This window comes from Microcaecilia unicolor, chromosome 7, assembly GCF_901765095.1.
Source record: "Microcaecilia unicolor chromosome 7, aMicUni1.1, whole genome shotgun sequence".
NCBI lineage: Eukaryota > Metazoa > Chordata > Amphibia > Gymnophiona > Siphonopidae > Microcaecilia > Microcaecilia unicolor.
Window position 1 is genome coordinate 301,820,669 of NC_044037.1, and position 21,944 is coordinate 301,842,612.

General features: G+C 45.8%; 1 protein-coding gene across 1 annotated transcript in view; it reads left to right on the top strand.

The window, feature by feature from the left end:
* Positions 1-990: 990 nt before the first annotated feature.
* RUFY4 (RUN and FYVE domain containing 4) overlaps positions 991-21,944 on the top strand; it is a 35,147-nt gene continuing 14,193 nt past the window's right edge. Inside the window, exons 1-7 of the mRNA XM_030210131.1 lie at positions 991-1,064; positions 11,692-11,759; positions 14,221-14,327; positions 16,220-16,345; positions 17,303-17,409; positions 18,191-18,334; positions 18,666-18,729. Coding sequence (XP_030065991.1) covers positions 11,714-11,759; positions 14,221-14,327; positions 16,220-16,345; positions 17,303-17,409; positions 18,191-18,334; positions 18,666-18,729 — 594 coding nt within the window. The 5' untranslated portion in view covers positions 991-1,064; positions 11,692-11,713. The remainder of the gene's footprint in view (positions 1,065-11,691; positions 11,760-14,220; positions 14,328-16,219; positions 16,346-17,302; positions 17,410-18,190; positions 18,335-18,665; positions 18,730-21,944) is intronic.

Consider the following 21,944-nt stretch of genomic DNA (forward strand, 5'->3'; position numbering starts at 1 on the left):
TGCTGAAGGACATTCGTTTCAAATGACAGCCCATCCCAGGGTTTTGTTTCCTAAACAGCTTTCTGTTTTACATGCCCTTCTTATATTAAAGGCAGAGTCGACGTAACACATGAGGTAACAGATGACCTGATATTACCTGGGAACTCATAAGGTTTGTGAGGAAAAGCTGGATGTCTCTTGCTGGGGCTTTTTTTTGCAGGGAGAAAGTGGGAACTGGGGCATTTTGGGCAAAGCTGTAATGAAGTATTTTAGTGTTTTTTTTTTTTCTTCCCCCTAACCACTCCTCTCTCCTCCACTCTTTTCCACTGTCCGCTCTCTTCCTCCAATCAGGATGGTAAGAGGAAAGAGAGCCTCTCTCTTTCTGGATTTTATTTGCAGTCTGGTCACACTTACATGTAGGGCCCTTTTTACTAAGCCGCGTAAGGCTCTTTGCGCACCCAACGCACACGACAAAATGGACTTACTGCCTGACTACCGCGTGCCTCTTGTGGTAAATTCATTTTTGGCACGCATCCGCTATGCGCGTCTGAAAATTTGGTTTTTTTCCTGGCGCACGTGGCGGACGTGCGCCAAGTGGCATCTGACGCACGTAGGTTCTTTCCGCCGAAATCCTTTACCGTTAGGTCTATGGCTGGCGGTAAGGTCAGAGACCCAAAATGGACGTGCAGCAATTTTGATTTTGCCGCCCGTCCATTTTCGGCAAAAATTTTAAAAAGGCATTTTTTTGTAGGTGCGCTGAAAAAATTCTGCGCGCGCTCAAAACCCGCACCTACACTACCACAGGTCAATTTTTACCGTGCCTTGGTAAAAGGACCCCTCGGTGACTTTTCTGCCCCAAATGGGTTTGCACCCAGTGTAGCTGCCTGTTTTGTCCACATCTTATTACAGCCCCAATTTCTGGCTGAAGTCCAACGTCTCCTTGCCAAAAAAGGCTGAGCTGATAACCTGTGAATCTGAGCGTCCTGTACTTCTAGTTTCACTTTGCAGGTACTGAAAACAACTGAGCTGGGACCTGTAACAAGAGGGTCCTGGAGGGCCGCACCCAGGTGTTCCAGGTATCAAAGGTAGGTGCTTCTGTGCCCACTCAGTTCATGGGGCATCCGACAGGCAGGTGGAGATGGAACATCTGATATATTCCTATGTACGCTAGGATTTCTTTTCCCCTTCCTTAAAGACTTTTTGTGTTTTCTGGGATCACAGTAACTTTCTAACAGCAAAAGGGAGGGGCAAAGGCCTGCAGGCCTGTTTCCTGCATGGTTTAGAAACAGCGCAGCCTTGCTTCAGGATCTATTTTCCTGGAAGGGAAAAGATTTCACAAAAAAAACCTTTTATGCAAAGCCAACTTTGAGCTAAAGTTTGTCATGAGAATTTAACTGGCTGCTTAGAGGGAGCCTATTTTGGGGAGGTAAAGTTGAGCGGTGACTTCACACTTACAGGTCCCATTTCCAGACATTACTACGACTACTAGTAATCATTCCTATACTACTACAAGACATAGGCAGCACGGTAGGCTAAACACGTAAGCGACAGTCGCTGCTCAACGGAGTTTACAATCTATTCAAGACAGACAAACAGGACAAATGAGGGATAAGGACAAAGCGTAGCAAGATTCCAGAATCCCAAAGAGTAACAAGATTCCGGAATCCCAAAGAGTAGCAGGATTCCAGAATCCCAAAGAGTAGCCAGATTCTGTGCAGAATCCCAAAGAGTAGCAAGATTCCGGTATCGCAAAGAGTAGCAAGATTCTGTGCAGAATCCCAAAGTTAAAAACAGTAGCAGGATTCTGGAATCCCAAAGAGTAACAAGATTCTGGAATCCCAAAGAGTAGCAAGATTCCGTGCAGAATCCCAAAGAGTAGCAAGATTCCGGTATCGCAAAGAGTAGCAGGATTCCAGAATCCCAAAGAGTAGTAACATTCAGTGCAGAATCCCAAAGAGTAGCAAGATTCTGGAATCGCAAAGTGTAGCAAGATTCCATGCAGAATCCCAAAAAGTAGCAAGATTCCGTGCAGAATCCCAAAGTTAAAAACAGTAGCAGGATTCTGGAATCCTAAAGAGTAACAAGATTCCGGAATCCCAAAGAGTAGCAGGATTCCAGAATCCCAAAGAGTAGCAAGATTCTGTGCAGAATCCCAAAGATTAGCAAGATTCCAGAATCCCAAAGAGTAGCAGGATTCCAGAATCCCAAAGAGTAGCAAGATTCTGTGCAGAATCCCAAAGAGTAGCAAGATTCTGGAATCACAGAGTAGCAAGATTCCATGCAGAATCCCAACGAGTAGCAAGATTCCGGTATCGCAAAGAGTAGCAAGATTCTGTGTAGAATCCCAAAGTTAAAAACAGTAGCAGGATTCTGGAATCCCAAAGAGTAACAAGATTCCGGAATCCCAAAGAGTAGCAAGATTCAGTGCAGAATCCTAAAGATTAGCAAGATTCCAGAATCCCAAAGAGTAGCAGGATTCCAGAATCCCAAAGAGTAGCAAGATTCTGTGCAGAATCCCAAAGATTAGCAAGATTCCAGAATCCCAAAGAGTAGCAGGATTCCAGAATCCCAAAGAGTAGCAAGATTCTGTGCAGAATCCCAAAGAGTAGCAAGATTCCGGTATCGCAAAGAGTAGCAAGATTCTGTGCAGAATCCCAAAGAGTAGCAAGATTCCGGTATCGCAAAGAGTAGCAAGATTCTGTGTAGAATCCCAAAGTTAAAAACAGTAGCAGGATTCTGGAATCCCAAAGAGTAACAAGATTCCGGAATCCCAAAGAGTAGCAAGATTCAGTGCAGAATCCTAAAGTTAAAAACAGTAGTAGGATTCTGGAATCCCAAAGAGTAACAAGATTCCGGAATCCCAAAGAGTAGCAGGATTCCAGAATCCCAAAGAGTAGCAAGATTCTGTGCAGAATCCCAAAGAGTAGCAAGATTCTGGAATCCCAAAGAGTAGCAGGATTCCAGAATCCCAAAGAGTAGTAACATTCAGTGCAGAATCCCAAAGAGTAGCAAGATTCTGGAATCGCAAAGTGTAGCAAGATTCCATGCAGAATCCCAAAAAGTAGCAAGATTCCGTGCAGAATCCCAAAGTTAAAAACAGTAGCAGGATTCTGGAATCCTAAAGAGTAACAAGATTCCGGAATCCCAAAGAGTAGCAGGATTCCAGAATCCCAGAGTAGCACGTTTCTGTGCAGAATCCCAAAGAGTAGCAAGATTCCGGAATCCCAAAGTGTAGCAAGATTCCAGATTCCCAAAAAGTAGCAAGATTCCGTAATCCCAAAGACTACTACTACTTATCATTTCTATAGTACTAGTAGATATACACAGTGCTGTACACTACAAATGTAAGAGAAAGTCCCTGCTCAACAGAGCTTACAATCTATTCAAGACAGATAAACAGGACAAATGAGGGATAAGGACAAAGAGAAGCAAGATTCTGGAATCCCAAAGAGTAACAAGATTCTGGAATCCCAAAGAATAGCAAGATTCTGTCCAGAATCCCAGAGTAGCAGGATTCCGGGAATCCCAAAGAGTAACAAGATTCCGGAATCCCAAAGAGTAGTAGGATTCCAGAATCCTAGAGAGTAGCAAGATTCTGGAATCCCAAAGAGTAGCAAGATTCCAGAATCCCAAAGAGTAGTAGGATTCCAGAATCCTAAAGAGTAGCAAGATTCTGGAATCCCAAAGAGTAGCAAGATTCCATGCAGAATCCCAAAAAGTAGCAAGATTCCGGAATCCCAAAGAGTAGCAAGATTCTGTGCAGAATCCCAAAGTTAAAAACAGTAGCAGGATTCTGGAATCCCAAAGAGTAACAAGATTCCGGAATCCCAAAGAGTAGCAGGATTCCAGAATCCCAAAGAGTAGCAAGATTCTGTGCAGAATCCCAAAGATTAGCAAGATTCCAGAATCCCAAAGAGTAGCAGGATTCCAGAATCCCAAAGAGTAGCAAGATTCTGTGCAGAATCCCAAAGAGTAGCAAGATTCTGGAATCACAGAGTAGCAAGATTCCATGCAGAATCCCAAAGAGTAGCAAGATTCCGGAATCCCAAAGTGTAGCAAGATTCCAGAATCCCAAAGAGTAGCAAGATTCCGTGCAGAATCCCAAAGTTAAAAACAGTAGCAGGATCCTGGAATCCCAAAGAGTAACAAGATTCCGGAATCCCAAAGAGTAGCAGGATTCCAGAATCCCAAAGAGTAGCAAGATTCTGTGCAGAATCCCAAAGAGTAGCAGGATTCCAGAATCCTAAAGAGTAGCAAGATTCTGTGTAGAATCCCAAAGAGTAGCAAGATTCTGGAATCGCAGAGTAGCAAGATTCCATGCAGAATCCCAAAGAGTAGCAAGATTCCATACTCCCAAAGTGTAGCAAGATTCCAGAATCCCAAAGAGTAGCAAGATTCCGTAATCCCAAAGACTACTATTACTTATCATTTCTATAGTACTAGTAGATATACACAGTGCTGTACACTACAAATGTAAGAGACAGTCCCTGCTCGACAGAGCTTACAATCTATTCAAGACAGATAAACAGGACAAATGAGGGATAAGGACAAAGAGTAGCAAGATTCCAGAATCCCAAAGAGTAGCAAGATTCTGTGTAGAATCCCAAAGAGTAGCAAGATTCTGGAATCGCAGAGTAGCAAGATTCCATGCAGAATCTCAAAGAGTAGCAAGATTCCGTAATCCCAAGGACTAATACTACTTATCATATCTATAGTACTAGTAGACATACACAGGGCTGTACACTACAAATGTAAGAGACAGTCCCTGCTCAACAGAACTTACAATCTATTCAAGACAGACAAACAGGAAAAATGAGGGAATAGGGAGTTGCATAATTATGGGAATGACTAAAACAACATGGATATTGAACAGGTGAATAAGGGATTAAGGTCCCCTTTTACAAGGTGCACCAGCATTTTTAGCGTGCGCTAACCGTTTAGATGCCCAAAGGAATATTATGGACATCTACATGGTTAGCGCATGCTCAAGCACACTCTAAAAACGCTAGCACACCTTTGTAAAAGACACCTTCAGAGTTGAAAGCAGCCTCAAAAAGGCAGGCTGTTAGTCTCGATTTGAATAGGGAACTGATTACCTAATTTAATCTATAATTTACTCTATCATTTACGAACTTTAATGCAATACCACTCTGTATTTCTCATTCCGGAAATGGCGATCGCCACTACGGCATAATGTAAGCCACATCAAAGTAGGGTATACACAAAAAGTAGCACATATGAGTTGTCTTGTTGGGCAGACTGGATGGACCGTACAGGTCTTTTTCTGCCGTCATCTACTATGTTACTATGTTTTTATGTTACATTGAGCCTGCAAAAAGGTGGGAAAATGTGGGATACAAATGCAACAAATAAATAACTAAATATTGATTATGGAAGCATGGCATCCAGGAGCCAGTCTGCTGGCATGATAAAACAGAGCAATATAGACGGAAGAAAATAAACCCGGGAGACAGTAATGAACACGTAACCAAAACCGAGCATAAGATTTCTTGATGAAATCAAGGACAGCTTCATGGAACAGCTAGTTCAGGAGCCGACAAGAGAAGGAAAAATACTAGACTTAGTCCTTAGTGGTGCTCATGATCTAGTGCAGGGGGTAACGATACGAGGGCCGCTTGATAACAGTGATCATAATATGATCGGTTTTGATATTGGCATTGAAGGAAGTGAAACTAGGAAATCAAGTACGCTAGCGTTTAACTATAGAAAAGGTGATTACGACAAAATGAGAAAAATGGTGAAAAAAAGACTGAAAGGAGCAGCTCGCAGAGTAAAAACTTGCATCAGGCGTGGATGCTGTTTAAAAACAGCATCCTGGAGGTTCAGGACAAATATATTCCACGTATTAGAAAAAAGGGAAAAAAGACTAAACGTCAGCCGGCGTGGCTAAACAGTAAGATAAAGGAAATCATTAGAGCCAAAAAACAATCCTTCAGAAAGTGGAGAAGAGAACCAACTGAAAGTAACAGGATAGATCATAAGGAATGCCAAGCCAAATGCAAAGCGGAGATAAGGAGGGCAAAAAAGGACTTTGAGAAGAAATTAGCGTTGGAAGCAAAAATACATAGTAAAAACTTTTTTAGATACATTAAAAGCAGGAAACCGGCCAAAGAGTCGGTTGGGCCGCTGGACGAAAATGGTGTTAAAGGGGCGATCAAGGAGGACAAAGCCGTAGCGGAGAAATTAAATGAATTCTTTGCTTCGGTCTTCACCGAGGAGGATTTGGGGGGGACACCGGTGCCGGAAAGAATATTTGAAGCGGGGGAGTCGGAGAAACTAAACAAATTCTCTGTAACCTTGGAGGATGTAATGGGTCAGTTCAGCAAGCTGAAGAGTAGTAAATCACCGGGACCTGATGGTATTCATCCCAGAGTATTAATAGAACTAAAAAATGAACTTGCGGAGCTACTGTTAGAAATATGCAATCTGTCCCTAAAATCGAGTGTAATACCGGAAGACTGGAGGGTAGCCAATGTTACTCCGATTTTTAAGAAAGGTTCCAGAGGAGATCCGGGAAATTATAGACCGGTGAGTCTGACGTCGGTGCCGGGCAAGATGGTGGAGGCTATTATTAAGAATAAAATTGCAGAGCATATACAAAAACATGGACTGATGAGACAAAGTCAGCACGGATTTAGTGAAGGGAAGTCTTGCCTCACCAATCTAATGCATTTTTTTGAGGGGGTAAGCAAACATGTGGACAATGGGGAGCCGGTTGATATTGTATATCTGGATTTTCAGAAGGCGTTTGACAAAGTGCCGCACGAAAGACTCCTGAAGAAATTGCAGAGTCATGGAATCGGAGGTAGGGTATTATTATGGATTAAGAACTGGTTGAAAGATAGGAAGCAGAGAGTAGGATTGCGTGGCCAGTATTCTCAGTGGAGGAGGGTAGTTAGTGGGGTCCCGCAGGGGTCTGTGCTGGGTCCGTTGCTTTTTAATGTATTTATAAATGACCTAGAGATGGGAATAACTAGTGAGGTAATTAAATTCGCCGATGACACAAAATTATTCAGGGTCGTCAAGTCGCAGGAGGAATGTGAACGATTACAGGAGGACCTTGCGAGACTGGGAGAATGGGCGTGCAAGTGGCAGATGAAGTTCAATGTTGACAAGTGCAAAGTGATGCATGTGGGTAAGAGGAACCCGAATTATAGCTACGTCTTGCAAGGTTCCGCGTTAGGAGTTACGGATCAAGAAAGGGATCTGGGTGTCGTCGTCGATGATACGCTGAAACCTTCTGCTCAGTGTGCTGCTGCGGCTAGGAAAGCGAATAGAATGTTGGGTGTTATTAGGAAGGGTATGGAGTCCAGGTGTGCGGATGTTATAATGCCGTTGTATCGCTCCATGGTGCGACCGCACCTGGAGTATTGTGTTCAGTACTGGTCTCCGTATCTCAAAAAAGATATAGTAGAATTGGAAAAGGTACAGCGAAGGGCGACGAAAATGATAGTGGGGATGGGACGACTTTCCTATGAAGAGAGGCTGAGAAGGCTAGGGCTTTTCAGCTTGGAGAAGAGACGGCTGAGGGGAGATATGATAGAAGTGTATAAAATAATGAGTGGAATGGATCGGGTGGATGTGAAGCGACTGTTCACGCTATCCAAAAATACTAGGACTAGAGGGCATGAGTTGAAGCTACAGTGTGGTAAATTTAAAACGAATCGGAGAAAATTTTTCTTCACCCAACGTGTAATTAGACTCTGGAATTCATTGCCGGAGAACGTGGTACGGGCGGTTAGCTTGACGGAGTTTAAAAAGGGGTTAGATAGATTCCTAAAGGACAAGTCCATAGACCGCTATTAAATGGACTGGAAAAATTCCTCATTTTTAGGTATAACTTGTCTGGAATGTTTTTACGTTTGGGGAGCGTGCCAGGTGCCCTTGACCTGGATTGGCCACTGTCGGTGACAGGATGCTGGGCTAGATGGACCTTTGGTCTTTCCCAGTATGGCACTACTTATGTACTTATGAGCAAGGATATCAGTCCTGGATACAGAGTCCAAACGACCAGCAGGGATGATTGGAGATCAGAAAACCGAGCTAGGAAAATAAACCAGAGCGGAAAGTGAAAGCAATCGCAGCAGGATTTGGTGTCATTTTACATGGAATGTAGGACCCTGAGGGAGATTCAGCTAAAGGGCATTAGCCCTAATGACCCTTAACAAAGACATTAGCCTGCCTTCTCTATACAGCTTTTGCAAGCATACCACAAATGATCTTAATTGCAACAAAATGCAAATAACCCATTAGGAATTAAGTCTTATTAACATGGCTCATCTGATGCCAAAGAAGTTAAGAAATTCTAGCAGACCTGAGTACCTTAATTCTGGTCTCTCGGGTCTGCATTCAGGGCCAGGGCCAGGGCCAGGGCACAGGAATTAGAAACCCTTGGCAAACTTCAGTGTTGCATACCTTCCAACCCCCCTTCCCCCCCCCCCCCAAGTCCCCTTGAACTTTTGCAAGTTAATACTACTGTGTACAGTGTGTTTACAGGTTTATTTTACCTGAGAAAAGAGAATGAGACTGACGGCAGAAAATGACCAACTGACCCATCCACTTTGCCCCCTTATTCTAGTCTACTTTAGTAAGAATCCCAGCTGCTGGCTGTCGAAGTAGAAAGGCTGATATTTAAAAGTCTTGGGAGCTGGACCTCAGAGACCCCCTCCTAAAATTTTAAACAAATAAACAAAATGGCCATTTCTTCTTCCACTCCGGCCAGAATTGTTCTTGAAGTTCTTTAACCTACTCCTTCTCCGCAGGTTCAGCTGAGCCTTGCTCTTGGCCTGTTAGGGAAAGACAGAGGGGATATGAGGAGAAGGGACCGGAGGGGGGGAGGGTTGGATATGCTGTTCTAGATCAGGGAGGTAAGAAGGTGGGAGGTTGGGAGGGGTGGACCATAGGGTTGGATATGCTATTCTACACAAGGGAGGCATATAAGCAGGGAGGGGGGGGCTGGGGTTGAATCTGCTATTCTATAACAGGGAGGTAAGCAGTGGTGGTGGGGGGACCAGGGGATTGGATATGGCATTCTATACTAGGTATGTAAATAGGCGGTGGTGGGGACTGGGTATGCTATTCTATATCAGATAGCTATATAGCCAAGGGGAGACAGGGAGCAGGGGTTGGATATGCTATTCTGTACCAGAGTAATGTGCAGACACGGACTGGATTTAGGTCACACCTTTCTCAGCAGTTCAAGGTGAATTACATTCAGGTACATTAGGTAGTTTTCTGTCCCCAGAGAGCTCATAATCAAAGTTTGTACCTGAGGCGATGGAGAGTTAAATGATTTGCCCAAGATCACAAGGAGCTGCAGTGAGATTTGAACCCAGGCTTCCCTGATAGGTCACCCCTGCTGCTCCGCTCATTCTATACTGCGGATGTGGCCGGGGAATAAAATCAACATAGTTTTGAACATAAGGCACTAAGGGAGTATTTAACAAGCTGATCAGGGCAGCAACCGGTGTTATTTGCCCCTAACGTGTTAAAAGGATCTATCACTGGTTTTGGTGCCCCTACTTTTCTTGGGGTGGAGGAGTGGCCTAGTGGGGTGGAGGAGTGGCCTAGTGGTTAGGGTGGTGGACTTTGGTCCTGGGGAACTGTGGAACTGAGTTCGATTCCCGGCACAGGCAGCTACTTGTGACTCTGGGCAAGTCACTTAACCTTCCATTGCCTACCGCATTGAGCCTGCCATGAGTGGGAAAGCGCGGGTGCTAAACCCAATGGAAATTACCGCTTGCTCAATATTGGGGGGTGCTCAAGCACCCACAAAGCTGGTTCCTAAGATTGAGGTTACCCCGTGGTACATAGCAATGAGATACAAAACATGCTCGGTACACACTGCAAGCTGTATTATAGCCGGTAAAATAACCCCAGAAAAAAGCTCGTTATTTTACCTTCCTGGGAACACTGGACTGATGCACCTGGGCCACATCCTAACGAGCCGGCAATATTTCAAAATAGCCCCCTCCTGTAGCCACCTAAATCAACCCCCTCCCATAGTGCCCTTCTCATCCAGAAGCCTCCCCAACTTGAAAGGCCCCCCAGTATAGAACCACCCCCCCACCCAGAAGTTTCCCTCCTCACTGGAAGAACTCCTCAAGTCTTGAACTCACTCCCCCCACCACAGAACCCTCCACCCTCTCAAAGGTCCTTTTGGGCTTACATTTGAAAATCCCTAGTCCTTAGTAGGGTTGGACAGTGCAGGTAGTACAGAACCAGTAAGAGCAGAAGCAACTGGGGGTGTTCCCATTAGGAGATCTGGGGAGGGGGGCTTTCAGGAGGATGGAGGAACTTGGCTGGTGGGGTAGAACATCTAGGTGGGAGAGTCCTACATTTGAGAGGTCCTTTCATGTTGTGTGGGGCTTCTGGAAGGAGAACTCTACTGGGGGTGGTCACAAGTGGGGATTTGTGCTTGGGGGGATGCTTAGGGAGCAGCTGTTTTGAAAAGTTGCCGGGCCCTTTAAGAAGTGACCTGAGAGCATTGGGCTGCGGCTTTTTGGCCTAATGGTATGTCAAGGTGCAGTATGAACCCAACTTTTACTGCACCTCCATAACTACCCCCCTAAGGCCTCATGTGAATAGCAGCGTGCCACAGAATGCCAAGATTTCAAGAAGGTGTTGATTGGATGGACCAAAACACTACACATATATTTCCGTCGTACATAGAGAGGCACATCAATATAAAAAAATGTCACAGATGAGTTTTGCTCCAGGTCAGAGCCATATACAGATGTTTCAGCCAGGACTTGACTTGAGGGGTAAAGGGAATGCAGTAAAATCTCGAATAAAATGCACAGTTTTATTTTCCTTTGAAAGAAATCTTAAAGTTTAGATGCCTGTTATACATACATTAACAGTTTTCAAGTACTAGTAATTTTCAGGATGGCACAAACCACGCGATACAAAAGGCCCCCGTTCTGTGCACACCATCATGATCTTCTGTCTCAACATTCGTTGTAGTTGCGGCAGGTCTCTTATGGACTTGATCCGTCCACATTGCATTATCTTTGGCTTCCAGCCATTGCATTTGAGATGCAGCATTTCAGGAACCCTTTTTAAGATGATGGTGGAATCCAAATCATGTCAAATGTCATGAATCCTCTGCATACGCATATAACCACCATCCACGATCAGTTGTGCTCACCCTCAATCAACCATGTGTTCCACCTTTGTCGTGAAGCTTCCTTCATTGGCTTATTTACTGTTACAATCCAGTGGTTGTAACAACTTGGTCATACTGCCAGGTATGATGGCCAAGTCAGTTCGATCACGCTCCAAAGCTGTTTTTTTTACCGAAGGCATTCAATGGCAGCGAAACGCATCCAGGACCATCAACGATCGCTTCTTCTGAAAATCAACATTAAGCATTTCAGTTTTACACTGTAGTAAATCTGGAAATTCTGGATGCGCACAATACACGAGTGCGCATTTTATTCAACATTTTAGTGCTCAATGTTCTCATATTTGTTCCCACATATGGGGACATTGGGCACTAATGGGTTAATACGCCGTTGTTAGCATAGGCAGGTCGATGGGTTGTCTCTCCCCCCCTCCCCCCTCGTCTTCCCTTGCAGCATCAGGTCAAATGATTAGTATATAAGTAAACACCATGGGTTATCAAAAGGCTGAAAGTTTATTAACACAATTTCTCTGTATGTGTACAAACTAGGTTGTGTCTCATTTCAGACTGGGGTGAGTTGATCACAGTATGGCAGGCGATGGAGAACTCTCTCCAGTTATCAAGGACCTGAAAAGTACGTATACTTCAAGTCTCTTAACGACGACTCTGTATGTTCATAGATAATTCCTGAGAAATAAATATAATACATGAGTGTTGGAACAGGGACAAATTAAATTTGGGAACACTTTGAGTCAAATATTTGAGGCAACAAGGGGAAAGGCCGAGGACCTGCTGGCTGTTCCCTCCTTCCCCGAGTATGGTGACTTGAATTTTTCACTATGGGCTCGCAGCCAGCTATCTCAAAGACAAGGTTGAAGCTTGATTGTGACTCCTGAGGCAGGTGGTTTTCCGCCGAAACACGGACCATGTCAGGTCCAACCGCCGGTGCTTTAATAAAGGACTTTTACCATATCTTTTACCATGGCGGGTCATGGCTTGTGGTATCATCTACTATTGCTTTGCCTTGATATTCAGCTGACCGCTGCCGGCGTCAAACACATAAATTCACTGCTGGACCATATCCAGACTCTGGCATTGAATTCTCAGGTTTGCAGAGCGGGCTAATGCATAGCTGGTTAAGAAGTGCCTCTTTTACTAAACTGCACAGCAAATGTGAAGCAGCCCATTCAAAATGAATGGGCTGCAGCGCATTTGCTGAGCCGGTTATCACTAGCACTGTTTAGTAAAAGAGGCCCTAAGTGTGATATTCAGCATTTAATTGGATATGGGTTATAAAGATAGTTCTATTTATGCAGTTAACGAGGCCAGTTAAGCGCTGAATATCAAAGTAATGGAAACCTGGAGGAAGCATGGACACATGAGTTCCTGCTAGCACGAGGGCAGGGACATGGGCTTACTCGGTCTTAGTTGTATTCAGGTGTGGCAGGAATTCCCCTATCCCAAAGAGTTTACAATCTAAGGGGTTGATAATTCAGTGTTATTTAACTGGTCGGGAGAGGCTCCTGCCCTGTTATATAGCACTGTGTGGGTCAGGAGCAGATATTTAGTGGCATTCAACCAGATAGTGCACACAACAACCACCAAGGTGGCAAAGATCACACTGATGATACTGAAAGATCAAATCCATTATTCAAATCCACAGACTCGACATGGACCTGTGTCTCTGCCAAAAGGCCTGCCTGAGGTGTGTCTTATTCACAGGAGTGGAGGAGGAGCCTAGTGGTTAGTTCAGCAGATTTTGATTCTGGGGAACTGGGTTCAATTCCCACTGCAGCTCCTTGTGACTCTGGGCAAGTCACAACGTTCCACTGCCCCAGGTACAAAATAAGTACCTGTATATACTATGTAAACTGCTTTGATTGTAACCACAGAAGGGTGGTACATCAAGTCCCATTCCCTTATTGGATGGACTGTAATATATAATCTTACTGATGTCCGTGAATAAACAATTGGTAGTTTATTCACTATATCACGAATCATCACTTTATAAGAAACTGCCCAGTGTTCTCTAGTGGAACACAGGCCCGTGTCGAGTGGATGTGATTAAAGGATTTGATCTTTCAGTATCGTCAGTATGATCTTTGTCACCTTGACTGTTGTTGTGTACTGCTGTTGCTGCTTATGAGCGATTTTCTCTGTTTCAGACACTCTCCAGATAGTGCCAGGGTGATCCAGAGGTGGAATTGAAGTGAACCCTGACATTATCTGAGCAGAACTAGTATTCAGTATCGGGGCTTAGATAACTGAGCAAGCGAGTAGAACTGCAGAATCGTGGAAGTTCCAGGTATTCATTGCCACTAGTTGGATTGGGCCTAGCACTGTGTGTATCAGGGACCAGTTCAGTCCGTGATAGTTAGCACTTTAGAAACACTCCGGATGGTATTTAATAGCATTTAACCGGCCAAGAACAGCACCTGGCTGGTTAAATGGCACCTAGCTGACTATCCAGCAATATTCAGCAGGAGATAGCCAGCCATTTCCCCCTAAATCTTGCCGGTTAGCACCTAGTGGATAACCAATATATCGTATGATATGACCGGCTATCTGCTGATACTCAGCATATCACCAGCTAAGTTTGGTGGCCAAATTAGGACCCCGAAATAGTAGGCCTATCTTTGGCCAATGTAAACTTAACCGATCAGTGCAGAATATCAGCTTGGCTAGTTAAATTTAAACTGGCCAAAAAAACACACCCAGATGTTCAATACCAGTCACCGGAAACAGCCTGGCAGCTACCTCCCGCAATCTGAATATCAAGCCCACTGACCACTACAGACTGAATACTGACCAGTAAGTTTGTACCTGAGGCAGCAGAGAGTTAAATGACTTGCCCGAGGTCACAAAGAGCGTCAGCGGGATTTGAGCTCTGGCTTCCCTGGTTCTCAGCCTACTCCTCCACTCCAATATCGGTAGTGGCTAGCAGAGGCAGAAAGCAAACTCTAGGATTGGTTTGCATTTGGATGTAATTTGTGGCACTTTTTCCAGGCTTAGGGCAACTTATCAATACTAAAGAAATGTTTGAAATTATCCAGCAAGCCCTGTTTCGATCACGTGTTCTCTTCCGTGCTGTCTAGACACCATTGCCGAGCTCCACCGTGAGTACAAAGACAAGAGCCTTCCGGTTACAGATGGCAGCCCACAGCTACACAGACTCTGTGCCAGGCTGGAGCAGCTGCTGCAGGTATGGCAGGGCCTCCTTCATTCTCTTCTATTAAGAAATGTATTTGTCCGGCACTAGCTGACAGGACATGGTTAGGAAAAGTCCCTCCATTCCTTGCAGCTGTCAATTACGCCAAATATTAACTCTGGCTACGGAGCTTTAGCCAAACAGAGAATGCAGGAAAGCAATAAACCAGACAGACTTGGCGTCTGTTTTTAGGAACACTTAGATGGCAGGGGATGTGTCCCCTTTAGCAGGGTGTCCTAGCGTGAGGAGTATAAATCCCCAGTGCTCTGCTTACCTCAGGTTCATTTCAGCAACTCTTAACTCATGTCTCATTGCCAGAGCCAGTCACACGTGGTCACACTCCTTATACCTTAAAACAGTGGCCTTCACTCATTTTTAAGTCAGGGAGACTTTAGATACAAATGAGCTGAAGGAGAGCTACCAAATGTCTTCCCATCTGGGGTCAGAACATTGCTGACCAGTATGAGTCAATCACATCCATCCCTTCAGACTTTTCATTGGGGGGTCTCCTCGGGGGAAGTGGGCATTTCCAAAGACATTCTCTTCATCTATTGAGAAGATTTATAACTAAATTTTCTGGATTGTGAGCCACATTGAGCCTGAACTCTGTTTGGGATACTTACGGGATACAAATGTCATTATAAATGAATAAATGCCATGTCCTTCAAGCATGTGGCTCTTGTCCAGTTCTACGTTTACCTTTCTTTCATAAGGTTGTGCAGAGAGAGAGAGAGAATAATGGAGGAGAAAAACAAAACGGTGGGGGGGGGGGGGGCACTCCAGAGGTCTGCAGGGACCCTCATTGACCCCCCCCCCCCCCAGGCCTTGCATTGAAGAACACTGGCTTAAGAGGGACTTGCATGGGGTACAGAAATTTACAGTATTGAATACTGTTCCTCTTAGCTCTAAGCCATAGGTGTCACTACAGGATGGCAAGTGCCACCCCAAAAAATTGCTTTGCCACCCCAATATTAGCACACTGCCCCCACCAGTACAGCATTGCCTCCTTGCTTCACTCTCCTTTCTGTCTATCCCCCCCCCCCCTTCCCACCTACGGATCTGGCATAATCATCTTCCAATCTTTGTATGTCATGCTCCCCCCCCCCCCTCTTGCACGCCCTGTACTGTCAGCAGCTGTACTATCAGGCTGTCTCCAGCCAGCCCTGGGGTCCTTCCCTCTGTCATAACTTGCTGTTGCCATAAGGGAAGGATGTGGCAGAGGGAAAGCCTCAAAGCAGCTGAAGGGAGCTTGAGGGAGCTTGACGTAATCATTGCCGGTGAACATTGAAAGCTGGTAGGGTCCATGGGGGAGGTGGGGGTCGGTACAGAGGGAGAAAGGAAGGTGATGATGCCAGACCTGCAGGAGGGAACAGAGGAGAGGAGAAGCTGTGCACAGAAGGAAAGAAAGAGGGGGAAAATGAAGCACGTGGATGGAAGGGGAGGGAGAAGGAGTAAATTCTGCACATGAAAGTAAGGAAAGAGAGAATGTTTCAACGTGGCTTACAGGGAACTAAGAAATACAATAAGATGGGGGATCTGAATGACATAGAATCAAAGTAGCTTGAAGAGGGATAGGGGAGAAATATGAAGGACAGGGGAAGGGCAGCAGGGTGGGGAGGGGATCAATTAGCGGAAGATAATGCGGGGTCATGACCAGGCAAGGGTTGGAGGGGACATTGCTGAGTAAGTGTGATGCCGGCCCCCTCCCAAATGTCTGCACTAGGTCCCAGCATTTCTAACATTGGTTGGGTACCTGAAAAGCTGAGAGGGTCAAGACCGCTATAAACAGTTACTTTAACAACTGAGAAAAAATAGTGCTATATTGAGTCTGTCCTGACAGGTCATCCAACAAATACCTTAATTGTTTAAATGTTATGTTCTCTTAGTTTGATCAGAAGGAGAAGAGAAGTTTGACTGGGTACCGAAAGGATTACTGGGACTTTCTCTGTCACATCCTGAGCAAGATGAAAGGGGGGCACGAAGGCATCACATTCGTCAGCTCCCAGCCTCAGGTATAAATTGTTATATCCTAACTCACCCAGAAAGTGCAACTCGTGTATCTCCTGAGCTGGTCCACTGGGTATTAGCCACTGAACCCAACAGTCTGGGTCTTACTGTTATCCTTCCTTCCTTAGCATCCCCCCAGACTAGTCCAGAACTTGCAGGTGTTATGTCCATCGACCAGCATGTGGCGATAGAGCACAGCACAATTCTGGATTCCCAGCAATTCAGTATTTTGCAATCACCAGCAGACGGGAGAGGATGTACTCTGCTCCTGGCCTGGTTGGGCAGGCCCGCTCCTGGTCCAGTTAGTCAGCTGGCTCCCAGTTGAGCAAGGTGGTATAACGCTGTAGGAAGTATAACTGGAAGTCTCTGGGTCCTTCCCACCCTCCCATCAGCCACTTTCCTCCTCCTTTTGCCTGTGAGGCTCTCAATAAAATAAAAGAAAAAGATAGCAGAATAATCAAGTTAGCTATCAGCACTTGTTTCCAGGGGTGCTGAGCCACTGAAAGCACCATGTTGGTGCTGGGAGGGGTGAAGTTTAAACGATAGTGCATTGAAAGTGCCTTTTGGGTAGGAGAATTCCCCGTACTCCGCTTCACCTTGCTGTTCTATCGGTGAGCAGGTCTGTCAGCAACATTTTTCTTCTCTGTCTCTACACTCCCCTCATGGTGGCCCCTGCTGACACTGTTCCCACAGTGGGACTAGGCTCCTACCAGGTGCCCTCCGGGTACTTATTTATAGGCTCGTGGTTATAGAATTACCTCCACCGAGTTGAGTTTTACTTTCATTCCTCTGCCCACCGAAATGACAGTGGCAAACTAACGGACGTCTTTGTAGCCACAGAGCTTTCAGCTGATTTTCAAAGGGGAACAGCGTAGGCAGTTTCTCTTTGAAATTCAGGTCCAGGGCATGGAGGCTGGTGAACTTTGCCACTATTAAACTGAAGTTCCATTTTTATCTGTCAGCTCAAGACTCCTATAGGGAAAGGAAGATCCTTCATCCGCTATTGCCTGGTTCACCAGCAGCTTGCAGAGGCCTTGCAGATTTGCTTCATGGAGACCAAGAAAGTGAGGTACGGTACCCCCAACGTCTGCTGGATTTCATTTGTGTGTCAGAGATACCCTGAGACCTACTGTGCACAGTGTGTGGGTGTGTCAGGAATAATCAGGTACAGGGGCGTAGCCAGATCTCGATGTGAGAGGGGGCCAGAGTCCAAGGTGGGGGGCACATTTTGGTCACCGCCCTGCCGCTGTCCCCCCTCCGCCGCCCACTGCTGCCACTGTATGTCTTAGCTGGCGGGGGTAGTTATCTTTCAAGCCTCTACCCCCTCCCCCGAACTGTTAATCATTCAACTGAAGCAGGATTACACCAACATCAACATGATTATCCCCAAATGTGATCATTAAACCTGATCCCAACTACCCCAACATCATCCCTCTAAAAGCCCTTTGGTAGGATAAATAGGCAGTTTGAAAATGGCTCATCCTCTCTGTTCACTACCACTTTTGGACGCTGGCCATATACATTCCCCATGCTTAACCTACCGATGGCTCCTGTATCTGGTCTTACTTTCTGTTACAGCGCTGGCCTCTATCGCCTCCACTGGTGGGATAATCCAGTCCTTGATACCTTCCTCCTTGATTCTATCAGTCCCATATTTAATCCAACACCCAGGCCCCTCCCGTGTCACACCAACAATTACCCCAAAGACATAGGCCCTAAAGAGAACCAGATCTGTGACGTACCCCAACAAGACTGGGCATGGTGCCTATGTGGAACAGATGGAAGGAAGGGTTATTTTGGTGTGTAAAAAAAAATCTTATCAAGGTAATCTTGGCCATGTCTTGCTTTAGTGAGTGGTATTATTCGAGGAACCCATTCCTAAAGGAAGACCTTCATTTGGCCATCTTTAACCACCTATATGAGCTCAATGGTGTCACCTTCAACCTGGCATTGAAGAGGACAGATCTGGATTCAGCATGGCCGATGGGAACAGGGTAAGTGATCAAATCTTCTTCTGATGTACTGATGTACTCTGTCTCACTTCTGAGCCCGGAAGTCAGCAGAATTTAAACAGAGGAAACATTATCTCCCACACCAGACACATCCCCAATGTTTCATCTAGTGCAGGAGATTTGAGGATTATAATCTGAACCTCTTTAATCCAGCAGGGTTCTCATACTGTCCCTGGGAATATTTACACAGTGCTCTGGTTATATGGTTTTCTAGGTGGCTGGGGAGAAAGATAATCAGGGGTCAGTGGGTTCTAACTTTTTTCTGGTTAATGGTTATCTTACATGCAATCATTTCTTTTTTATGTTTTCCAAGGGATTTGTACAAACAATCCAAGCAAAACCTTCTGAACCATGAGGGAGAAAACAAAAACTCAGAGGTAAATTTATTGTCCTTGTTTAACCTCGGACCAGCAGTGGAGGAGTGGCCTAGTGGTTAGAGTGGTGGACTCTGGTCCTGGGGAACTAGGGAACTGAGTTCGATTCCCACTTCAGGCACAGGCAGCTCCTTGTGACTCTGGGCAAGTCATTTAACCCTCCATTGTCCCATGTAAGCTGCATTGAGCTTGCCATGAGTGGGAAAGCGCAGGGTACAAATGTAACAAATCTAAAATAGATACTATTGGAGATTCTACATGGAATGTTGCTACTATTGGAGATTCTACATGGAATGTTGCTATTCCACTAGCAACATTCCATGTAGAAGGCTGCGCAGGCTTCTGTTTCTGTGAGTCTGACGTCCTGCAGGACGTCAGACTCACAGAAGCAGAAGCCTGCGCGGCCACATTGGTGATCTGCAAGGGCCGACTTCTACATGGAATGTTGCTAGTGGGACTCTGGGCAAGTCACTTAACCCTCCATTGCCCCATGTAAGCTGCATTGAGCCTGCCATGAGTGGGAAAGCGCAGGGTACAAATGTAACAAAAATAAAATAGATACTATTGGAGATTCTACATGGAATGTTGCTACTATTGGAGATTCTACATGGAATGTTGCTATTCCACTAGCAACATTCCATGTAGAAGGCTGCGCAGGCTTCTGTTTCTGTGAGTCTGACGTCCTGCACGTACGTGCAGGACGTCAGACTCACAGAAGCAGAAGCCTGCGCGGCCACATTGGTGATCTGCAAGGGCCGACTTCTACATGGAATGTTGCTAGTGGGACTCTGAGCAAGTCACTTAACCCTCCATTGCCCCATGTAAGCCGCATTGAGCCTGCCATGAGTGGGAAAGTGCAGGGTACAAATGTAATTTAAAAAATTCTTCAGTCCTTACTGACAGGTTTTTAATAAAGAGTTCCTCTGGCCTGTATGTACAGACTCTCTTTGGACATTTAAGGAACCTTAGAACAGGGCCAGGAGACTGAGAACTGTGACGAAAGGCTGGTGATGTAGTTGGAGATCTAGTTCCATATGAGCCTGTCAGAGGAGATGATGTTCAGAAGGCCCTAGCACAGAGCCAATGGCAACAGGAGTCCCTGCTCACTGGTGAGGGAGATGAGAAGCCCACAGGAAGACTAAGGAATTCTGCAGAAGAAACCAGCAGCCGGGAGGCAGGCAAGAATCAGGACAGCCTGAGACAGTGCCGAACGGGGCTTCCAAACCAGCATCTGGGAGGCAGGCGAAAATCAGGTCAGCCTGAGACAGTGCCGAACGGGGCTTCCAAACCAGCATCTGGGAGGCAGGCGAAAATCAGGACAGCCTGAGACAGTGCCGAACGGGGCTTCCAAACCAGCATCTGGGAGGCAGGCGAAAATCAGGACAGCCTGAGACAGTGCCGAACGGGGCTTCCAAACCAGCATCTGGGAGGCAGGCGAAAATCAGGACAGCCTGAGACAGTGCCAAACGGGGCTTTCAAACCAGCATCTGGGAGGCAGGCAAGAATCAGGACAGCCTGAGACAGTGCCAAACGGGGCTTCCAAACCAGCATCTGGGAGGCAGGCAAGAATCAGGACAGCCTGAGACAGTGCCAAACGGGGCTTCCAAACCAGCATCTGGGAGGCAGGCGAAAATCAGGACAGCCTGAGACAGTGCCAAACGGGGCTTCCAAACCAGCATCTGGGAGGCAGGCGAAAATCAGGTCAGCCTGACAGTGCCAAACGGGGCTTTCAAACCAGCATCTGGGAGGCAGGCGAAAATCAGGACAGCCTGAGACAGTGCCAAACGGGGCTTTCAAACCAGCATCTGGGAGGCAGGCAAGAATCAGGACAGCCTGAGACAGTGCCAAACGGGGCTTCCAAACCAGCATCTGGGAGGCAGGCAAGAATCAGGACAGCCTGAGACAGTGCCAAACGGGGCTTCCAAACCAGCATCTGGGAGGCAGGCGAAAATCAGGACAGCCTGAGACAGTGCCAAACGGGGCTTCCAAACCAGCATCTGGGAGGCAGGCGAAAATCAGGACAGCCTGAGACAGTGCCGAACGGGGCTTCCAAACCTGACCCTGCAGTGTTGCAACCAGTCAGGTTTTCAGATTATGAGATATTTCTGTGCAACATCTACTGACATGGGGTTCCTCACTGCTTCTCATTTTTGCTGTGCTGGAGACTAGGGGGGGGGCACATCTTTAAGGAGATAACACTGTTTTATTTCAGGTTTAGCACACTAGGGCTCTGGGTTCTGGGACGGGACCAGTTTAACTGGGAAGCAGCTGAGATCCATTCTTTCTTTTCCACTCACACCTACTTCCTGAAACTAAAGTCCAGTTTGGGGTGTATTTTGAGCTAAGAGTTCACCTAAAGGATTTAAGTGGTAGATGGAAAAACAAAAATGGAAACATTAGCACATGGTCATTAACACAAAAAATAGAAATGAGACCATTATACAGCTGCGGCAAATAGGGCCTTAGTGTGAGGAAAGACCTGTGTAAGGGTGTGCTAAGGCCACTTTTCACCACACCTTTGTAAAAGGACCCCTCAGAGCGAGTTGCACGCATCAGTTATAGAATACTGCTTGCACCCAACTTGAACTTAATCATGTTATGTTATAGGTTAAGGTTTTATTGCTCGTTTGTGATTTATTGTTCTGATTGTTGATGTATATTCAGTCAATGGTATTAAGTCACCTGGACTATTGCAATGCACTTTACGCTGGCTGTAAAGAACAGACCATCAAAAAACTTCAAACAGCCCAGAATACCGCAGCCAGACTCATATTTGGAAAAACAAAATATGAAAGTGCAAAACCACTAAGAAAGAAACTACACTGGCTCCCTCTTAAACAATGTGTCACGTTCAAGATCTGCATGATTGTTCACAGAATCATTCACGGTGATGCTAGACCTCGTGGACCTACCACCCAGAAATGCTAAAAGATCTTCCCGCACCTTCCTTAACCTACACTTCCCCAGTTGTAAAGGTCTAAAATACAAACTAACACACGCGACCAGCTTTTCTTATATGAGTACGCAGCTGTGGAATACACTTCCATCTCACTTGAAATCGATCAACGAATTAAGTAACTTCCGCAAATCTCTGAAAACCTATCTCTTTAACACCCATAAGCAACTATAATACAACACCTATCCACCTTTTATTCAGAATGTACCCTTCTTTAACTGCTTGACCAAATCCTCCTGTTTTTCCTTGACTCTTTCTAACA